The following is a 21,224-nucleotide window of genomic DNA, read 5'->3' as shown; positions in this document are numbered from 1 at the left end:
CATACTCAGGGAGAACAAGGTGAGAAAGCAAGTATCCTCTTCGTGTTATCCCACTATTATTATCACGCCCTGTGGGCCGTGCATGGAGAGTCATTGTTCTAAAGAACAAAGTGCTTAACATATCTTGCCCTGGTCAAATAAGAGATGCTGTGAGCTCTTGGAAATCACCAGCTCCCAAATAGGACTGAACCTGGAGGAAAGGGAAGAGAAGCCGGAACAAAGAGAGGGAAGGCAACGGGCCTTGATCCCACCCAGAATCCAGGCTGAAGGGCCTCAGCAAATGCCCTCAGCCAAGGCATACAGCCTTCTGGGGAGTTAGCCCATGGCTGCAGAGCAGGCCCTTCTTAGGGACCACATCACGCACAGGCCCAGGAAGCTTCTGCACGACTCTGTGCACAGACCTGCCTGGAGCACATGGCCTGGTGGTGCTCAAACCGTTCTGACCAAAGCCCCTTGCTCCCTGCTTGGTACACAATGATACTCCTATGTGATACCACTTTAGGAAGGATAAACTCCCAAGAAGTGTAGATATTCCAGTTGGCCAACATCTAATTGTACTTTTGCTAGAGACAATAATTTCAAATGGTACGGAATCCTGGCCTCATCACCCACTACTTCTCCTCTGCACCCTGCCTCCTCCTCCTCCTGCTCCAGCCTGGTTGCCTAGCCCAGCCCTCCAACCAGTCTGCTTCTCTCTCCAACCCTTTTCCTACCCCAACATACCTCCCCACTCACCCCTGTGACAGACTTCCCTCCACCTGTGAGTCAAAAGGGAAATCATAAAAACATGTAAAGAAGGTTGTCAGGGTAGACACACTCTTTTCAACATGACCAAGATGGAAAACAGAAAACAAAAACACAGACACGTTTGGTTTTGTAAGAATTTGCAACTTCTACACAAAAATACACACAAAACCTCAAAATGTAAACTGAAGAAAAACATTTGTGAAATATACAACAAAAATGTTCTTCCTATCCATGGCTCTTGGAGTTGATTTCAAAAATATGGAAAACGTTACAAGTAGAAAAACAGTCAAAGGACACAAAGTACCTTGAAAGAGAAGTACAAACGGCCAATGAACACAGATGTTTGCCTCAACCAGAATACAAAAGCAAATTCACGTGAGTCCATTTTAGAGCATCAAAGTGCTTAAGGGGAGGCAAGAGTACTGGGAGCCATGGGTTCTCCAGCACTGTGGACACAGAGCACTGGATCCTTACACATGCGCACCCTCACTCCACCTGCCAAGCCAGGGCTCCCCTTTACGAGAAATATCTAGGCAAGTGGGAAAACCTATGTGGGAAGGATGATTTGCAATAGTGAAAACTCTGGAATGCCCCCTTGCCTCATCAGGGGGTGGTGGTCATTTGGTCAGTGGTAAATCTACGTCAGAACACGGATGCCCGGAGGCCTGGCTCACTGAGCCCCAAGGGCTGCAGGCCTGAGAGTCTCAAACCCACTTATCCCCAGGCCCAATACTTCCAAATCCCCACTTCAAGCTGGACCTTTTGAGGGTCCTTGTTTGCAAAGCATTAATGGCAGCAAGGAACGTGTGAGGTGGCGCAGGGCCCTGGCAGGCAGTGGAGACAAAGGCCAGGTGCCCCGAGCTCTTGGTCTCCTGCTGCTCGGCTCCCACGCACACCACTCTTTTAAATGGAGTACTGCTCATGTCTATGGGTTCTTACCAAGGGTTTCCACTGGCCTGCTTCTCCAGTAACAACCTCTTCTCATCTTCGGAGAACTCTAAGTCCAGTTCAAAAGAATTAGTGTCCAGATCATGGATATACTGCTCGATGTTGCTGCCCGCCATCTGCGGCAGGCCTGCGTCCGAGGCGGACAGGGAGTGGGAGGAGGAAGACGAAGACACCTGCATACAGCCAAACTGGCTCAGGAGGTTGTCATACTGCACAGAGAAGAGGAAAGAGTGAGAGCCATGCCTGCTTTCCCTTGGGCCCCAGACCAGACCCAGCAAGCTCACACCCTGCAGGTCCCGAGGCGCCTGTGGCCGCTCTGACTCCTCCTGCACCAGATCGTGGGCCACTGAACCAAGCAGGGCTGGGTGCTTCCAGGTCAGGTCTCCCTCCTGATGGCTTGACCCTCAGTCGTCATTTCCAGGAAGGGGAGACCCAGGGCCTGGGGCCTGCTGCCTAAGAAGGAAGAGGAGGGACGAGCAGCCTTGTGAGCTCAGGAGCCTTCCTCCTTGGCCCTGTGATTCCATGTTTTCTAAGTCTGTGGCTGTCACTATGTCTTTCAATTTGATTACGATCAATTTTTTTTTTTTAAGTATCCCTTTAACTATAGCAAATAATAATTAAGCTTGACACAGTTGCCTGCTCTTCTGGGGAAACTATAAACAGTGGTAATACAAAAATTGATTTACTCACAAATGCTCCACACAGGCAGAGCCTGTGCACTCAGACACCCTTAGAGCTGGTGACGGAGCCAGAGAGCTCCCATCAAAGACCTGAGGAGGAGGGATCCCTGGGTGGCGCAGCGGTTTGGCGCCTGCCTTTGGCCCAGGGCGCGATCCTGGAGACCCGGGATCAAATCCCACGTCGGGCTCCCAGTGCATGGAGCCTGCTTCTCCCTCTGCCTGTGTCTCTGCCTCTCTCTCTCTCTCTCTCTGTGTGTGACTATCATAAATAAATAAAAATTAAAAAAAAAAAAAAAAAAAAAAAAAAAAAGACCTGAGGAGGAGTGGTTGCCCTCAACAGTCTAGTCCCCTAGCTGCAGGTCCCACGCCTGAACTCCACTGCAGCCAAACTCCACTCCAAGGGAAAAGAAGCTACCAGCAATCACTGAAACCAGAGTCTGTGTGTCCTTCCAAGTCTCTTGTGCCTCCAGAAAGGCTCTGGCCTCTACCCTTGGAGGGGGGCCCCAGACCTGTCTGTCATTCCTCTCCACCCCTCTCCCACCCCGATCCTGCTCCTGCCCTCCTCACTCACTGCCAGGAGTGGCCTTTTCACTAGTGCTCACACAGCACAGACAGCAGGCTCAGCGCCACCTCACTGGCCCTGGCTGGGACTGACCCTGGTCACTCCCATGGCCCCTCATCTAAGACCTTCTGGCACAGTCTCTGCTTCTGCTTTGTGAGGACTCTCTGGGCCAAGGCCACCTCTGCTCAACATCCCAAAGTTTATACAAGCTTCCATGAGCTGTCCCTCATCCTGGCCCCAGGTGTCCCACGGGGCTGTAAGGCCAGTGAGATGGATGTCTCCATCACCTTCATTTCGAAAACAGGGAAACTGAGGCTCAGAACTGCTCCAAGACCCCAGCCTGCTAGCTAGCCACGAATTAGGACCAGTCCTCTATGTCTTTTCCAATATAGCAGCTGCCCTGCTCTGGTCTCAGAGCTGTTGGCTTCCCACCACCGCCACCACCGGCTGGGCAATTCCTGTCTTGGGGGCTACACTGTACTGCGCCCCACGGAAAGCTCCAGATATTGGATCTCGGCTCTCTGCTCTTCAGCAGCAACTGGGATGACCCGCAGAACAAAGTGTAGGCCCAGAAAGAATGTGTGACAAGGGGTGACATTGCCAGTGTGCATCAGGCAACCCTGCATGCTGCTGCAGGACCAGGCTTTCCCTGAGGGCATCACACCTGGCATTACTCTGGGGTCCAACCGCCAGCACCACCACCAGCCACAGCAGGGGATTAGGAACACCCGAGAAAACCAAGTGCCCACTCTCTTCATTCCCTGAGCAAGACCATTTTGTTTCTTGCCCCCAGATGGAGACCCCTTCCTGCTGAAAAGGACCCTGGACTCTCTCAGGGCCTCACAGATAAGAAGATGCCCTCATAGACCGTCAACATGCACTGGACAGGAGTGCCCCCTCCTGTATCTGATACCCTCCCAGTTCAGGACTCATTTTACTGTCCAAATGGAAAGTCTGGCATAACGAGCGCTGCCTGAATACCGTCCAAGGCTTTCAAACCACTCAGCTTTGAAAGCTGAGGATGAGCAATCTAACAGGAAGCCATTAACAAATGGAGCTGGTTTTACGATGGCCACACTTGAGTAACTGAGAAGCCAGGGCTCTCAGTGCAGTAAACAGGACGAATCAGCAGGCAGAGGGCCTGCAAGAGACACTTGACGGTGCGTGCACACGGCTCCATGAAGCCGAGCCCCCTGGGTACCGAGCCCTGGGACAAGGATGGCAGGAGAGGCTGCTGTAGAGCCGGCAGGTGGAGCAAGCTGCTTCCTGGGGAGGCCCCAGCCCACCCGCGCCCACCTGCCGCGGCTCAGGAAGGCCGTGAGGACCCGGGGACCACCGAGGTGGGGGAAGCAGGTCAGCGGTAAGCACAGATGGCTTTCCACATCTGGCTTCCTTTAAGTCTGGACACAAAAAAAAAAAAAAAAAAGTCTGGACACAAAAGATATTCTAGGACAACAAAAGGGGGGACGTGTTACTTACAACAGTTAAGTATGGGACGGAAGAAATTTGGTCTCTAAGAGGTGATACAAGCAGTCATTTTAGCTAAGCTTTGGATGAGTTTTAGGTAAAATCTAGAATTCCCTAGTCAACTAAAGTGGCACCCCCAACAGGGTAACTAGTTAGAATAAGGCCCAATGACAAGTTAAACCAAGAGAACGGACTATTGATGGTAACAGAAGCATGGGAAATCATCTTTACACAGGAGGGCTCATGGTGGAGGGTGAGAAGAAAGCACAGACCTGCCCAGGAGGTGGTCACTGACTGTGTGATGTGGGCGCATCGCAGCTCACTGCACCCCCCTGACCTCTTCTGAGTGCTCATCCTCCGTAAGGAAAACTCAAAGTTAAGACTCCAGCCTCCACCAGGCACCAAAAGCCATACGTGACCAGGGGCCATCCTTGAGGCCATATCCCTCAAGTTCAAAGCAGCAGCACCCTGGGCTTCTCTAAGACATTCCAGAATGTCTTTAGACACAGATTACAAGGCATTATCTAAAAGCAGAAGACAGAAGCCCAGGGGGACAGTATGGAGGGGGCTGCTCCCACTGGCTCCAGTCCCCCCAACCCAACGTCAGGCTCCCTCTGGGTGAACATTAACTACAGGGAATAAGAAAAGGAGACCACCCTTACCACCCAAGCCTGACAATGTGCACTTGGGGCAGATGTGTAGGTGGAAGCCTCATCCATACCACTGATGGGGAGATTTGGAGGCTGCAAAGTGCTCAACCACCCACAGGTCTACGATGGCCTCCGCTCCAGCCACACATCCATTAGCTGGGCTCCCAAGTCCCATGGCACTAACTCCCTGTGCACAGAGGAACAGTAGCACACAGCACCACTGGGCTGTTCCTGACACACAACCCTACACCCACATTCATGATGCATGCATGCACATACCCAGACACACATGCACATACGTACACACATCACACTCACACACATCGTATGTGTACACATAAAGATGCATACACATGTACATACATCACACTCATGGACACAGATGAACACTCACTACACCCCCGACACACCCTCCACATTCATACACACTCACGCGCAGGCACATGCCAGCTGGCTTACGTTTCCGTAGCAGTCCTCATCATCCTCCGACATTGCTGGCAGGTAGGCAGTGAGCTTTGGAGGCGTCTGATGCTGCAGGTTCTCCCATGTGATGGACTCGAAGAATGGATGAGCTCGCAGGGGGCTGTACCCTCCCATTTCCTCACAGCCTAATCGCTTCGTGGCATCTAAAACCTGAGACAGAGCAGAAGTCAACACAAGTCAGTGTCCACATCAAAAAGTAATGCTGACAACGACATTCTTTGTGAGTACTCCTTTTCAATTCTTCTCATCTCACACAAAGGAGGGCACTATGGCCTATCCCCCCACCCTTCACGGTGTGCTGGGGACAGCAGAGTCACCTCTGGGGCTACATTCACCTCTCTCAAGCTTCTATCTGTCCACTCACACAGGTGAAAACAACTCAAAATTTAATGAATAGCAACAAGTGTTCTCTTAAAAAATACGTAAGTCGTACAAGAAAAGAATGAATGTACTGGTTTTAATAACAAGGAGACCAAGATAATTGTGTAGACGGCGAGCTACCATGGACAGAGAACAAAATGCTGTGTTCTCCCACCCGTGCTTCCTCTCAAAGGGCACCATCCCCACCCCCTCCGATCTTCAGCTGCACGCCCCCAGACCCACCAAGCCCCCAGACCCACCGAGCAGCAACAGGCTGCCGGCTGACAGGATAGGCATGGGGTGGGGAGGAAAGAGTCCGAGACAGGACAGGCCCTGCTCCCCAGGACCAAGGGAGGGCAGGGACACTGCAGCTACTAGACACAAACACACACACCTTTCCTGGGTCAATCTGCTGACCTCTACTACAGAACCCAGGCAATCTTTAAAACCTTCCTGTAGCAGACTCTGAGGTCGGCATTCACATACATCACCACGCAGGATTTCAGAAATATGCCACTGCAGTACAGCCAGTTGCTCCAACAAGTAACTTAAAATGCTATGTATATCGATGAACAAATGCAAAATGATACAATGATTTCCTATGTTACGAAAGCAAGAATCAGGCATTTGGAAATTGAAAAGGGTTCACAGGGATGCCTGGGAGCTCAGCAGTTGAGCATCTGCCTTTAGCTCAGGGCGTGACCCTGGAGTCCCACATCAGGCTCTCTGCATGGAGTCTGCTTCTCCCTCTGCCTGTGTCTCTGCCTCTCTCTCTCTGGGTCTCTCATGAGTAAATAAATAGAATCTTTAAAAAAAAAAAAAAAAAGGGTTTACAGAGATCAGATAGAAGATACAAATCTACCTACAAGCACAAGCAACCCAAGGACACACTGCTGTGAAACACAGGGGCCTCTGGGAAAGCTGCTCTGACCCAGTTCAGAGGGACTCGGGGTGTGGCTATCAGATCATCTTATCAGAAAAAATTCAAAATATTTACCAAAAGTTTTTCCACAAGGTCTCTTGCCTTAGGGAAGAATTTTTCAGGAAAGTCATACTCCAACTTAATGATCTTCTGAAATATAAGATATTCATTTCTGTAAAACAAGAAAAGCCATCACTTTGGCAGAGTACACGAACGTCCCCAGCACAGGGCCTTACGCCTTCTGGGCCAGCAGCCTCCCTCTCCTGCTGCGGAGACACCATGGCTGAGGTCCCTGCCTCTGGCCCCAGCCCCTGCCCCCTCCCAGCTCTCCAGCAGCTGCTGCGGTGGGCCTGGGGGCCGTGGGTGATCTTACCCTGCTCGAAAAGGCGGCAGTCCTGCCACGAGCTGGTATATTATACATCCGAGAGCCCAAAGGTCTGAACTTTAAGGGAGGGGAAAACAAACAAGAATGACATTTGTAAAATTTCCGTGACAAGCACAGTTCATTCTGCCCTCTCTGTTCTTGCTGTCCCTTTTCAGCCTCTGATCTACTTCCCTCCTTTGAGATCAGGTCAGTGTGAGAGTGGGGACCAGAACTCCAAGGATCCCACACAGAGGGACACCACAGGCCAGGCCATGCAGCCATTCCCACAGACCCGCCACCTCCAGTGGGGGCTACCCACTTCCTCACAGGGCCAGCGTGACCTGGGCAGGGGGCAGAGGTCACTTCTGACTACAGGAGACACCCGCACTGACAGAGAAGCACCTTCCCCAGCTCCGGGCGGTACTGGGAAGGGAGCCCGAGGCAGCCACTGCAGGTTGGCAGAGCTAGGAATGAATTTAGGCTTTCCCATAACTCACTTAGCGTTCACCCAAGGAGACAGACACAAGCTCATGGGCACCAACGAGCCAAATGACACAATCCTTAGGAGTGCACAGAGCAAGCTTTAACTCCTTCCCTTCTTGAACTGGCTGTGAAAAAGCTCTACCTCTCCTTTATAAACATTTTAATTCCACATTTTAAAAGAAACAGGTCTACACTCCCCAAGGTTGTTCCCAGAACCAGCTAGTGGAGACCCTGGAAGGGGTGCTCTCCTCACCCGGATGTTGCTGCCTGGCTCACACTCACCCCTCTGCACCTTCTCAGAGCTCCCAGCTGACATCTACCTTGTGTATTTTAGTTCCTCTAAAAGTTCTGCATTCTATTCCCAGCTCAGCACTACAGAAATATCCGCACAACACTGGTCCTGCACCACCAGCCATCTTCCTGCCGAACCCTAAACATACATGGGCCCATCGGCTGCTGGATACAACCAGTTACTACAACAGGCCCCAGTCAGGTATTCCAGGAGATGGGACCAATAGGATGGGGGTGGAAGGGTCAGGCCAGCAGCAGTGCCAGGGGGGGCAGAAAGGGCACTTGACACGGGTTAAAACAGACAACAGATCAGAAATCTGAGGCACGACATACAGGTGGAGTGAAGGGCATTTAAAAACGTAACCTACATTCTACCTACTAACTAGTTTTACACTTGGTTTTCTCTATTATCTAGTCTAGCGAAAACGGGGAGCCACACAAGACAGATGCCAAAAGAAAAGCTTCGGCCCTTCAGAGCAGCAGCAGCCAGAGACTACGCGGGAGGCTGTTGGCGGGCTGCCACCTCCAGCAAGTGGGACTGTCACCACTGCCAGCCCCTGGGTTCTTGTCACCTCTGTGCACTGTCTGAATGTTTATCATCAGCAGCTCTCCTACCATTTAAAATGACTTTTTAATACAATAAAAACTAAAGAGGGAAGCTGGTGTAACAATTCTGGAAAGCACTAAGTACAAAGGATTTTTAAAATGGTAAGTTAAATCAAGTCATTCCACTTCTTGAAATCCAAAGAGGACTGTGAGGCAGCCCCAGCACTCCTGGCAGACTCAGGACAGGCAGGGGTGCCCTTCCGGGTAAGGGATGTGCGGCACATGGCTGTCACACCAGATTGCACCACGTAAATGAAGGAAAAGCACCTGAGTGCCAATAAAAAAGGAAGGGCTCAGTGAACTACAGAAAATCCACGTGCCAGAAGCACATAGCTGTTAGGTCTACAGAGGACTTCAGGGAGATGGGGAGATGCTTGCTCCACAATCCCAAGGAACAGGGCTCAAATCTGGTTGTTCATCATAACTCCAGCTGAACAGAAGTCACATGAACACACAGAAGATACACTAGAAATAACTGGAAAGACATGCCAGGTCACTATCTGGTGTCTGTAAGTGGGCTGAAGACTCTGAGTGTTTCTTGCCCTTTTATCCTCCATGTTTTCTAAAAATTCTTTATAAAACACAGGTGTCAGTTTTAGAATCAAAAAATACACCTTAACTATTTTTGAATAAATATCACAACTTAAACCTTTAGAAGCATAAAAAGATACACAATGATGTCTCCCTCACAGCGTTATCCCCTCATGCCCCTGGATGGCCACTGTTCCCACTGCTGGCGCAGCCAAGAGAGCTTAAATGACAAAGTGAATGTGGGCAGACATTCTCTTTCTAGTTTTCTTTTTTTTTTTCTTTCTTTCTTTTCCTTCTTTCTAGTTTTCACGCAGAAGGCAGTCACTCTATGTCTTCCAATCTCACCCAGTAGAGCCTGGAGGCCTTTCCATCAGTGCTAAAGGGCTGCTTCATCCTAAAAGCCCCAAATCTAGGAAAAGCTAGCCCGTAGGCAGCCGTGACATATGCTTGGAGAATCTGGCCCGCAGCACTCACCTGGGGCCAATTCACTCTTGCTGGTAGAGCCGTGTCTGCACTGCACAATGCTGAGCAGCATCCCCGGCTTCCACCCACTAGACGTCAATAGTACTCCCTCCCCACTCCTGCCAAGCTGTGATACCAAAATTGTTCAGAAAGGGCCAAATGTGCCCTGCGGGGCAGAACTGCCCCAGCTAAGAAGCCCCGCCCTACAACAATATCTGGTCATGGTAAGAGTCAGAATCTGTTGACTGAGTAAGATTAGGAAAGTGGCCCCTTGCAGCCTGTCAGTGTAGGACGCTGATGGCACGGCCCTCAGTCAACTGATGGCGCCCCCTGTCCCCCAGCAACAAGGATCCGGGGAGAAGCTCCGGCCACAGAACTTGCTGTCATCTGGAATACCTCTCCTCACTGACGCCCCAGACTCTACTGCCACCTCTCAGTCTTTCGCCTGCCTCAGGCCCACCGAGACTGCTTCCCCAATTTCTCCCATCAGCATCCCCGCCCCCAGACCCCAATGCCCAACTGCATCGCTGTCGGCTCTTCCCTCTCCAGACCTCTGTTCTTGTGGGCAGAACCTCATCTATGCACCTGTCACTTTCAGAACTAGGCCCCCACCTAGGCCGTCAACCTGTGGCTCCCAATGGCTGGCCCTGGCTAGGCAACCAGCTCCACCCCCTCCCACAAGTTGCCTTCTGGGCCTCTCCCCACACTTGGCAAAGCCTGTTTTGCTGGAGTTGACCTGTGGCCACTGCCACTGTGCACCAGCCCAAGGCAGTGCTAAAGATCCTAGGGCAGAGAGCCACACTTTCCCCCACTGAATAGTTGCTCCTAAAGGAACAAGATCAAATCTCAAAGCATCAGCAGAGACAGCCCCAGGAAGTATAACATGCAACAATAAAGTAGCAGCCAGGTTATCAAAGAAAGATAATGATAAAGGCCATAAAAAGCACTCTCTTAACTATTAACTTTACATCAAAGAATGGATGCAATAGCTACTGTAGGGAAAAAATATTTTGGATCAGATGAAAGTGAGTTACCTCTTACACGCCGATTTCTCTGTGAGCAGCTCTGGAGACACATACTGGGCTGTTCCGACAAACGAGTTGGCCCTGGCTGAGGAGAAGAGGGAAAAACGAGAAAGGTCATAGTGAGACACAAGCATTTATAGACACTGCACCGTGGATGCTCATCCATAAGGATGTCGTGGTTCATGTGGGCATAAGTGGAGCTCTTTGTCATAGTACTGGTCCCCTGGAACCAGATTGTCCATTCCTGAGAGCCTGACTTGTCCACAGCCCTCTCCTCCAGCCCCCTTCTTGGTACTCTCTCCTCTAAGGGCTGGCTCAAAGGACATCTACTCTGTGACACCAGGCCTGACTGCCAGGTCAGTCCTCCCAGGCCACCCCACTGCACATCATCTGGGTGCCTCTCACAGGCACACTAGAGTGGCACCCACCCAGTCTCTGTTACCTAGGAGCATCTTGAAGACAGGGGGCCCGTCTATTTGGTTCACTACTGGACCTTTGGTCCCTAAAACAGCCCCACACTCACAGCAGGCACAGATGGGACACAGGTAGATGTGGGCATGGACTGGACCTCCTGCAGGGTACGCACCCCCAACAAACAGCTTACAGAGGTTAGGGGTGACAATGAGAGGGAGACCCAAGAGTTCTGGCCAGGGAACCTCTTAACACCCCGCTGCCTATAGCACAGGGCTGTTCAACACCAGATCTACTGAGCTCAACGCACAGACTCCTAGGGTCAGTGGCAGCAGGACTCTCTGGACTCATCCATCACAAAAGAGAACGCAGCAACCCTTGTGTCACGGAAGTGGCCCTCAAGGAGTTCAGGGACTCACTGGCAGCTGAGCGGCCCACAATGCATGGCGCCATGGACACAAGCCAGCCTGCTCCACTACACTGCTCCTGAGGTATCCCCGAGGGGCGTCCTCTAACACAGTGGATAGCACAGCCAAAGGATCAGGACTCCCATGTGACAGCTCCCCACTACCTGAGAGCAAAATGCTTCTCCCAGGAACATGTGAAACGCTATGTCGCCTCCAACGCTTCTCTGGAGATGCCCCACATCACTTGCCGCAACCTGCCATGAGCGGCCTTACACACCGGCCCCATGTGAACAGCACTCTGTACATGCACCGAACAGCTGTTGACAAGGCTCTGGTCCTGCTCGGACAGGCCCACAGAGACCACCTTCCCCAGTAGCAGGTCCTGGCATGGTCCCCCCCATGTGCTGTCCTAGCACCCCACAGCAGACAGGAGACCTAACACCACGGATTAACATCACTGTGCTCCAGGCAAACAAACACTGTGACTTAGCATGACTTTTTCACAGATCAAATGGTCCTTTTTCTCAGTATCTTTAACAACCATGCTAGAAAGTATCTGTCCTAAGGACACATTTTCCTGAACCAACCTGAGAAGTCAAACATGATACCAATATACCTACCAGCCAATGGTCTCCAGCCCTCCAGGCCACTTTTGAAACCAGGGACACAGAAAGCAGTGACCAGTCCCATGCAGGGTCCTGACAGGCCCCAGGGGACATGTGGCAATGCTGGGAAATATTTCCAGCTGGCACAGCATGGCCAGGAGGAAGCTCCAGTTACTGGGGGGAGAGACACCAGGGGTGCAGCTAAGCATCCCACAGGACAGCAAACTGCAGGAGTTCTCAGCCTATAGATCCCCAGACCCTGGGTGGCCTCTGTGCAGCCTCACAGGGACAGTGCTCTCCTACCTTCTGAAGATACAGCTCTCACTAGAGCAGGAGGAGCCAGCTCAAGTCTGGAAGGTTCTGGAGCATGGAAGGGAGTCTGGAAGGGGGAGCATGGAAGGGAGAAGGCTGAAAGTGCCTTCATCCCTCCTACTCTGGTGCATGTGTGTTCCATCAATGGAAGTGGCCTTCCCCTTCTGCACTAACTGGAGGCTCTGTCCTGGGCACCTCAGCTTGGTCTGACAGAGCGATGACTTGGGGTTACAGCTACCGGGGACAAAATGCAACAGGCCTGTTTCATCTGCCTATAAAATCTTGAAAGTGGATGGCTATAAATAACACAACACCTGAACTAAGCCCAAAAGGAAACCAAGGCCCCCAGCCACACCGATGCAGCACATGGTGGTCTGAGGCTAGAGGCGCCCATGGTCATGGTGGCCGTCACATCCTCGTTCACCATCCCTGGGGGTGCCTTACAGCTGCAGGGACTCATCATGGTGGAGACTTCCTGACTGCTGGTCCAAAGGTTCCTAAGGGCAAATGCCCAGGAAGAAGACTCTACGTGTGCTGGCTCTTCCCCACCTGTCCTCCTCAGTGTTCCACACGGGGCAGCCTGTGTCCTGCAGCCCTGGAGCCAGCGGGAGCCCCTCTGCAGAGGGAGGCAGGGGAGAGCAATGGGTGTCACTCTTTCCCTGCATGGCTCTCCCACCACAATGTCCCCACCCCCACACTCCCCCAATGCTCCTGCCCCCAGAGGCTCACAGTCCCACCATGGGGATCCAGCACAGTTGCTGGAGAGCTGGCTGAGGGGCCTTGCTCTCCATAATGGTCCCTTCAGTAAGTTATTTTCCTGTAAAGACTTTGTGGCCGCATTTGCATCCTGCCAGGACCCTGAGCTATATACTGCCAAGAACACTGAGGTGATTCATAAGAGGAAAAAAGAAACTGAGAGCCAAAACCAAGAGAAACCACTTAATGATGCAATGAATCAAAGAAATGCAAATGAAAACATGATGGCCTATCAAATCAGCAAAGATATAAAAGGAAATACACACTGTTGGCAAAGATTTAAGCAGACACATACACTACTAGTGGTGGGGATATGCAATGGTGTAATTTTCAGGGGAGCAATTTTCCCATAAGCATCAAAATCCATAGAGAACACACTTGCCATCTGAGCCAGCAATTCTATCCCTGGCACCTGGTCCTCAAGGATGGATCCAGCACGGGCAGGAGGACAACATGGACCCGATGGCCCCAGGAAACTCACTTGGTTAATTCACTGCCTCTACTGGTTTCCATTCTGCATAGTAATCATGTGTTGCTTCTGTGATTTGTTTTTAAATGTTATTATTAAAAAGTTCTAAAAACATATTTTTGGGGGTGCTTGGGTGGGTCAGTTGATGAAGCATCTGCCTTCAGCTCAGGTCATGATCTCAAGGTCCTGGAATTAAGCCCGTGTCAGGCTCCCTGGGAGTTTGCCTCTCCTTCTCCCTCTGCCCCTCCCTGCTTGTTCTCGCTCAAATAAGTCTTTTTTAAAAAATCACATTTTTGTATGGAAATATATATATTATGATGTATGTATATTATACATAATTAAAGAATTCAGGCTACCAAACAGTATATAGGGGTGTGTGTGCCTTTAAATAGCTACATGGTGCACAAAACAAAGTCCGAAAGATATACACCATTCCCACCCCTGCCACAGCTGGGCTTTAAACAGTGAATCATGATGTCTTTAGGGCTGTGTGGTTGCTGCAGGCTTCCTGGGCCTGAGTCTCCCATGACACCTGCTGCGTCCTCTCACCCAGGAGCCTGTGCCCACCTTTTCAGATGTGGGACACCGAGTCGAGGCCCCAGAGAGGTACGAAGATACCTGAGGAGACGAGTTCTTGTCATGAGACGAAGGACCCCTCTGGCATGCGGAAACGAACAGGACTGCCCTCAGAGTGATGCTTTAAAGGCATAAAATAAAATATGCAGGATGACAAAGGACAAAAGTACCAAAATACAAAAGTAGTAACAGAGTGTGATGTAATAGTACGTGATTTTTATTGATGCAATAATAAGATCTGGGAGGTCTAACACAACAGATCAAGAGTTGTGAGAACTGTGGAGGTGCCTGGGTGGCCCAGGTGGCTGGCTGAGTGTCTGACTCTTGGTTTCAGCTCAGGTCATGGTCTCAGGGTTGTGAGATGGAGCTAGCAGCAGGCTCCGTGCTCACTCAGCAGGGAGTCTGCTTGAAGATTCTCCTTCTGTCCCTCCTCCAACTCGTGCAAGTGCCAGAGAGGAAGGAGGGCCCTCAAGAAGTGTTCCTGAGGTCAGAGGACACCTCTACTCTCTTCAAAGCTCAAAGCACAGACTGCTACTGCCTTACCCATAAACCCGCAAGTGAAGCACAGCAAACACACTCCACAAAATGGGCTGGGACAAAAGATGAGCAAACTGAATACAGCAACACATAAAAAGGAGTATGCACCATGACCAAGTAGTTTTTATACCAGAATGCATGGGTGGTTTAACACATAAAAATCCATCAATATACTACATATTATTAGAATAAATGGGAAAAAACCCACGTGATCTCAATAGATTCAGAAAAGCATATAATAAAAATTCAATACTGCTTTATGACAAAAATGTCACAAATTAGGAACAGAAAGGAACCTCCTCAACTTGATCAAGGAGTTTATGAAAGCCTCATAGCAAGCGTCCCACTTGATGTGAGAGACTGAAGCTTCTCTCCTAAGATCAGAAACAAGACAAGGATGCCTGCTGTGGCCACTCCCATTCCACACCATCCTGGAGGTCCTACCAGGGCAGGCAGGCAGTCAAAGGTGGGAGCCTGGGTGGCTCAGTGGTTGAGCATCCGCCTTGGCTCAGGTCGTGATCCTGGAGTCCCCAGATCAAGTCCCACGTCAGGCTCCCTGCATGGAGTCTCCTTCTCCCTCTGCCTGTGTCTCTGCCTCTTTCTCTCTCTGTGTGTTTTACATGAATAAATAAATAAAATCTTAAAAAAAAATCTTAAGACAGAATAATATTCTGTGAGAAACGACCACACTGTTTACCCGTTTGTGTAATCAACTAATGGACAGCTGAGTTGTTTCCACTTTCAGCTATCATATATAAAGCTGCTCTAAACATTCCTGTACCCCTTTTTTTGTGAACACGTTTTCAGTTCTCTTGGATCTGCACCTGGAAGTAGAACTGCTGAGTTATACAGTAACTATGGGTAACCTTTTGAGGAACTGCCAGCCTGTTTTCCAAGGCAACTGCACCATTTCACATTCCCACCTGGAGAGCAGAGGGTTTAGGTTCCTCCCCACCCTTGCTAATGCTGGTTATCACTGTCATTTGATCACAGCTGCCCTACTAGAAGAAGGGAAAGTGGTAGCTCAGTGTGCTTTTGATCTGCATTTCCCTAATGACCTTCAGCATCTTTTCATGTGTTTATTGGCCGTTTTTAATCTTTTTTGGAGAAATGTCTATTCAGACCCTATGCCCACTTTTAAATTTTCATTGCATTTTACTCCTGGAGTTACGAGTTCTTTATACATTCTGGGGATAAAGTCCCTTAAGATAAATGATTTGGAAATATTTTTTCTCGTTTTACTTTCTGAATGGTAACACAGCACAAAAATTTCCCAACTTGATGTGGTCTATTTTTCTTCTGTTGCTCATGCTTTAGGTGGTGTATCTAAGAAACCACTCACTGTCTAAGCCAAGGTCATGGAGATTTACACCTACACTTCCTTTCAAGAGTTTCTATTTCTGCATCCTATATTCACATCTCTGCTCCAAGTTAACTTCGGAGTTACCTTTTGCATATGGTGTGAGGTATGGGTAAATCCTGTTTTTGATGAACTGGTCAACACCAGAGGATGACAGTAAACCAGTTCACAGCTTTCACAAGCAGCAAATAATGGGGAAAGCAAATATTTATCCTGTTTTTCCTCCATAGTCAATATCACTATAATTAACCAAATAATTGCTATGGCAAAGTTTCTCTTTAAAGAAAAACTCCAGCCCATGAATCAAAGAATGACTACAATCATTGTGTATTCTTAGAGAATTAAAACATCTAGGCCATTATGGCTATAAAGCACTGTTGACATCACAGAGAGATGACGGGGTGTTGTAAGTGTCCGAATGGAGAACACACCCAGCTTTTGGTTTGAAAGGACTGAATCTGAATTTGATCAAGGGGCCAGATCCAACTCCCCATTTCTAGCACATTACAGGGGACAGGAGCATGTTACATGACTCCACAGAGATGCAATCAGGAAACTCCAGGAAACTCTGTAAGACAAATGACCTGGTTTCTTCAACAGACTCCACGGGAAAAAAATAGAGTAAAAAAATTTTAAGAAACAAATTAGCTAAACCCAAATGTGGAGCTTTATTTGAATCCCAATTCAAGTAGACAGCCACCAAAAAATTATGATGTAAAATCCAGACATCTGGAAATTTAACACAGTATTTTAGGATATAAAGCAATTACTGTTAGCTTTTATTTTTTTTTTGAGTTAGCTTTTTTATGCGTGAAAATGGTTTGCTATTGTAGCTTTATTTTTATTTTTTTTTAAAGATGTTATTTATTTATTCATGAGAGACAGAGACAGAGAGAGAGAGGGGCAGAGACATAGGCAGAGGGAGAAGCAGGCTCCATGAAGGGAGCCCGACGTGGGACTCAGGACTCCAGGATCACACCCTGGTCCAAAGGCAGGCGCTAAACCGCTGAGCCACCCAGGGATCCCCCTGTAGCTTTATTTTTTTAAGAAAACTTTAGGGCAGCCTGGGTGGCTCAGCGGTTTAATGCTGCCTTCGGCCCAGAGTGTGATCCTATAGACCCGGGATCGAGTCTCCCTCTCTCCCTCTGCCTCTCCCTCACTCCCTCTGCCTGGGTCTCTGCCCCTCCCCCTGTCTCTCATGAATGAATGAATGAATGAATGAATGAATGAATGAATGAATAAATAAAATCTTTAAAAAATAATAATAAAAGAAACTTTATACTGGGAGAACTGAATGGGAAGTCATCAGAGAGGGAGAAAAACCATGAGACTCTTAACTACAGGAAAACAAACTGAGGGTTGAAAGAGGAGTAGTGGGTGGGGGGATGGGGTAACTGGGTGATGAGCATTAAGGAGGGCACATGATGTGATGAGCACTGGGTGTTATATGCAACTGATAAATCATTGAACACTATATCTGAAACCAAGTATGTACTTTATGTTGGCTAACTGAATTTATATAAATAAAAAGTAAAAGAAACTTTGTATTTTAGTAATAAATACTAAAACATTTACTAGGAAAACAAATTGCTGATGGTGGAAATTAGGTCACATGCATGGTTTGAATTTTACAAAAAGCAAGTACTCTATGTAAAAAAGAAAAACAAAAAACCAATTCCATGTATCATAGCTATGACTAAACAAATACCCATATTGAGAAGACCAGAGTAAACCATTTCTCAATGTAAAGAGTTATATCTGGTGGCATAAGCATAGGAACTTTCTTCTCTAGCATGCAAGCTCTGCTTTGGGGTGGGTGGAGCTGTCCTGCTCATGCTATAGTGGGGGCAAGGCAGAGGCGCTAGGGCAGGGTCCAGAGTTCACAGCACCTCAAGACTGGTCTGAGGGTCTGGATGATGGCCATCCATAAAAGGTACAGCTAGAGTGAGTGACAGAAGTGACTTCAGCTCTGCAGCCTCCCCTCCATCCCCTCTCCTGTCACCAGCCCCAACACCTGCCAGCCCTCCCCTCTCGTTGGAAGAGTGGAACCTCTACATCTGGCTACATACCAGAAAGACCTGTATGGCTCAAGACATAGGTTTCTAGACACAAACCCTAAATCTGAACCTCTGTGGCATCCTGAGCTCCCCAAGCCTCTTACAAAGAAGGCAAAGGTCAGTGATATGGTCATAAACAAGGGGCTTACTCTGCATGATTAAGCTGCCCATATTTGGACAGGTCTGTGGGAACCCTTGTTAGGTTAGGTTAATCACAAGTCCTCATCAATCCCACATACCCTCCTCAATAGCTGCCCTGCTGTTTCCTATCCCTGCCCCTCACAGACACAGACACGGGGTCACTATGACCCCCCCCCCCAGGAAGCAGTGGAGACAGACAAAGTCTCTAAAGACGGATAGCCTGCCTCTTGCTAGGATGGTAAAACATGCTCATGCTCACAGTACAGCTAGGGAGCCTTGGCCATGTTCCCAACAATGCCTGTGCTCTGCAGGCTTACGATGTCTTAGGGAAACCATCTCTGTACAAAAGTTAAAAGCCAATATAAGAATAAATTCTAAGATTCTGAACCATTTCAAAAAGAAAGTGAGAGCAAGTCACTACAATGAATCACTCATATAATTATACATTTTTTTCCCTCTTTCCCTAAGAATGAAAAAAAAAGCCAACTCGTCTCTATATACAAGTAACTCTCCCTGGTTTACGGTGTAAGGATTTTAGTCTTCAACTTCTAGAAAGAAACAAACACAGGTTTATTTCGCTATTTGACCACTCCATTTAAATTCTTCTATTTTCTAAATGGCCACAGGACAACAGGACTGGCTGGTGTCAAGTATCTGAAGGGAATGCGTGCGGAGGAAAAAAACGGGCAGTACAGACCTTGAAGTGGCGGCCTCCCAAGGCTGACTGGGGGGCCCCATGGGGAGTCATACATGAGAGGACAAGGATGTTTGGGGCCACAGCAGTTCCTGTTTGGTTCAATTCAGTCACAGACAATGCTTATGGCTATGGGTTATGCCGCATCCACAAAAATGCAGCTGCCAGTCAATACGATGTTACTCTGCAATAGAAATGAGTCTGAGGCATCTCAGAGCCTAGAGGACTTCTCCATGGGGGGAAAGATGGAAGAGGAGCTGCAAAACACAGGCGAGTGGCACCGGGACTGAAATTTGTTGAGAACTAAGAGTATCTTCCTTGATTGCAAGTTTTGTTTTGGCCCCAAAAGGGCGGTGCTTTAGGATTCTCAGAGAAGTTCCCAAATCCAAGAGGCAGTCTTGGTGATTCAATGAGGGTCTGCACAAATACAAAGGCACCGACAGAAGCTTCACAACAGTATTGAAAGCACGGGGCTGCAAGAATGCCCAAAAAGCAAAGATAAAGCACCCTGTGGAAAAGAACTCACAAAAGGGAAAGGAAAGGGGAAAGGAGAGGGGAAAGGAAAAGGAAAAGGAAAAGGAAAAGGAAAAGGAAAGGAAAGGAAAGGAAAGGAAAGGAAAGGAAAGGAAAAATGACTCACAGAGGCCCAGCCAGGAGGAAAGAACCCCCAGCATCAGCCCAGCAGCCACCTGCACTCACATGGTCACTAAATGGGCCTCAGTTCAACTGAGGCAGAGGCGGCCTGCGTGGCTGAGCTAGCTAGGGCTCTCCCACTGCTGCATGGGGCTCATGGTTCCCCTCTTCCACAGGAGGCCAGTGGTAGCAGAGTGGCAGCTTCCATCTGAACCCAGTCCTTCTCTCTCATGTGTCCCCACGAGCCCTGGCAGAGGCAAGCACATTGCCCCAGCCTCTTGGGCCAGGCTCAGGGTGGCTCTGTTGGTGACACTCATCCTGACTCCAGGTTCATTTTCAAGGTCCTTATTAATTTCAAGGTCCCCGCTGGCTAGGGCCTTGGATTCCCAAGGCACTCTTCCGGCCCACTCAGCAACTCCTCCTCAGGTGATGGAGTGGTCACGATATATAAACCAACACCAGCCACTACCCTAGTATAACAGTGATTAGGAGGGCTTATAATTATAAATGTGCACTTGAGCAGCAGGTTAAAAATCAGCCCCTGCTTGTTCTGTGATTTCGTAGAACCTCACTATGATCAGTGTGCCTGGGCCACCAGTGGCAACTACACAGAAGAGACGGCAGGTCCTAAAATATAGAGACAGTGCTCTCAGTTACAATCCACAGTGCCAACAGAGAGAGCTGAGAGCTGGCTCCATGGACCCCACACTCCTGCACAGAAGACCAGGAACAAATAAATGTGGCACCCTGGCCTCTTCTAGGACTAGGGAGGGTGAGCCATAGTGCATACACCCAGGTGCTCACAAGGACCTGGGATAACAACATGCAGAGTGGCTGGCAGACCAACCATAGACAGCCTAGGAGAGCCCTCTGTCCACCCACTAGACCAGGTGCAAACAGCCCAAGCCTTCAGTGAGAGCCACCACGTGAGGCAGGGCCTTCCCCTGTGAAAGCTTAAGTATTTGTTTTACAATAGCAAAGGTATTATAAACCGTCATTAACAACGGATACAATGCCATTCAACACATTTCTAAGTTGTTTTTGATCTTAAGCACTGAACTGGGGCCAGCTGGAAATAGGGCCACTCACACACCTTGTTTACTCTCCGGGGATAGTACTTTTGCAGTTCCAAAATCTGTGATCTGGATGTGCATGTCTTCATTTAACAAAATGTTTTCTGGTTTCAGGTCCCTGTGAAAGCAGATTTTTTACAACTGAGATGAAATATTTAAATAGTAATGTTATTACACACTCTAAGTTTTGCTGAAAACAAATGAACTGATTAATACTTAGAATCTTTATGAACGAACAACCAAGAACACAAGTCTATAAAGTTCATACTGAACAAACATTAACTGCATTTAATGAGTACATTCAAATTACATTACTTCATAAATGCATCTGTCATTTTCAATATACTTTTTATTAAAGTGTAATCCATCATTTTTAACCCGTAAGAGAAAGATCTTTGAAACCGATTGTGGTCATTTCACAATATATATAAAATCAACCATGAGAGACGTCTGGGTGGCTCAGTGGTTGAGCATCTGCCTTTGGCTCAGGTCATGATCTCAGGGTCCCGGTATCAAGCCCGGGGATAGGCTCCCTGCTCAGTGGGGGAATCTGCTTTTCCCTCTTCCTCTGTCCTTTACCCCCTTGCTTGTGTTCTGTCTCTTGCTTACTCT

At 48.9% G+C, this 21,224-nt stretch overlaps 1 protein-coding gene and 1 long non-coding RNA gene across 7 annotated transcripts in view; both read right to left on the bottom strand.

Annotated features, from left to right (window-relative positions):
* PDPK1 (3-phosphoinositide dependent protein kinase 1) overlaps positions 1 to 21,224 on the bottom strand; it is an 80,320-nt gene that overhangs the window by 13,359 nt on the left and 45,737 nt on the right. For all 6 annotated transcript variants that reach the window (XM_077906256.1, XM_077906254.1, XM_077906252.1 and 3 more), the window contains exons 6-11: positions 20,633 to 20,730; positions 10,591 to 10,666; positions 7,193 to 7,261; positions 6,895 to 6,991; positions 5,514 to 5,687; positions 1,687 to 1,904 (exon numbers count right to left, since the gene is read on the bottom strand). In XM_077906256.1, the coding sequence (XP_077762382.1) occupies positions 1,687 to 1,904; positions 5,514 to 5,687; positions 6,895 to 6,991; positions 7,193 to 7,261; positions 10,591 to 10,666; positions 20,633 to 20,730 (732 nt within the window). The remainder of the gene's footprint in view (positions 1 to 1,686; positions 1,905 to 5,513; positions 5,688 to 6,894; positions 6,992 to 7,192; positions 7,262 to 10,590; positions 10,667 to 20,632; positions 20,731 to 21,224) is intronic.
* LOC144318846 (uncharacterized) lies at positions 2,213 to 4,343 on the bottom strand. Its single transcript, XR_013384825.1, has 2 exons — positions 2,689 to 4,343; positions 2,213 to 2,465 (listed from the first exon to the last, which is right to left on the bottom strand). It is a non-coding gene; the product is annotated as an uncharacterized LOC144318846 (long non-coding RNA).

The sequence above is a fragment of the Canis aureus genome, chromosome 8, assembly GCF_053574225.1.
Source record: "Canis aureus isolate CA01 chromosome 8, VMU_Caureus_v.1.0, whole genome shotgun sequence".
Classification (NCBI taxonomy): domain Eukaryota; kingdom Metazoa; phylum Chordata; class Mammalia; order Carnivora; family Canidae; genus Canis; species Canis aureus.
This window is presented reverse-complemented; position numbering and strand designations above follow the sequence as displayed.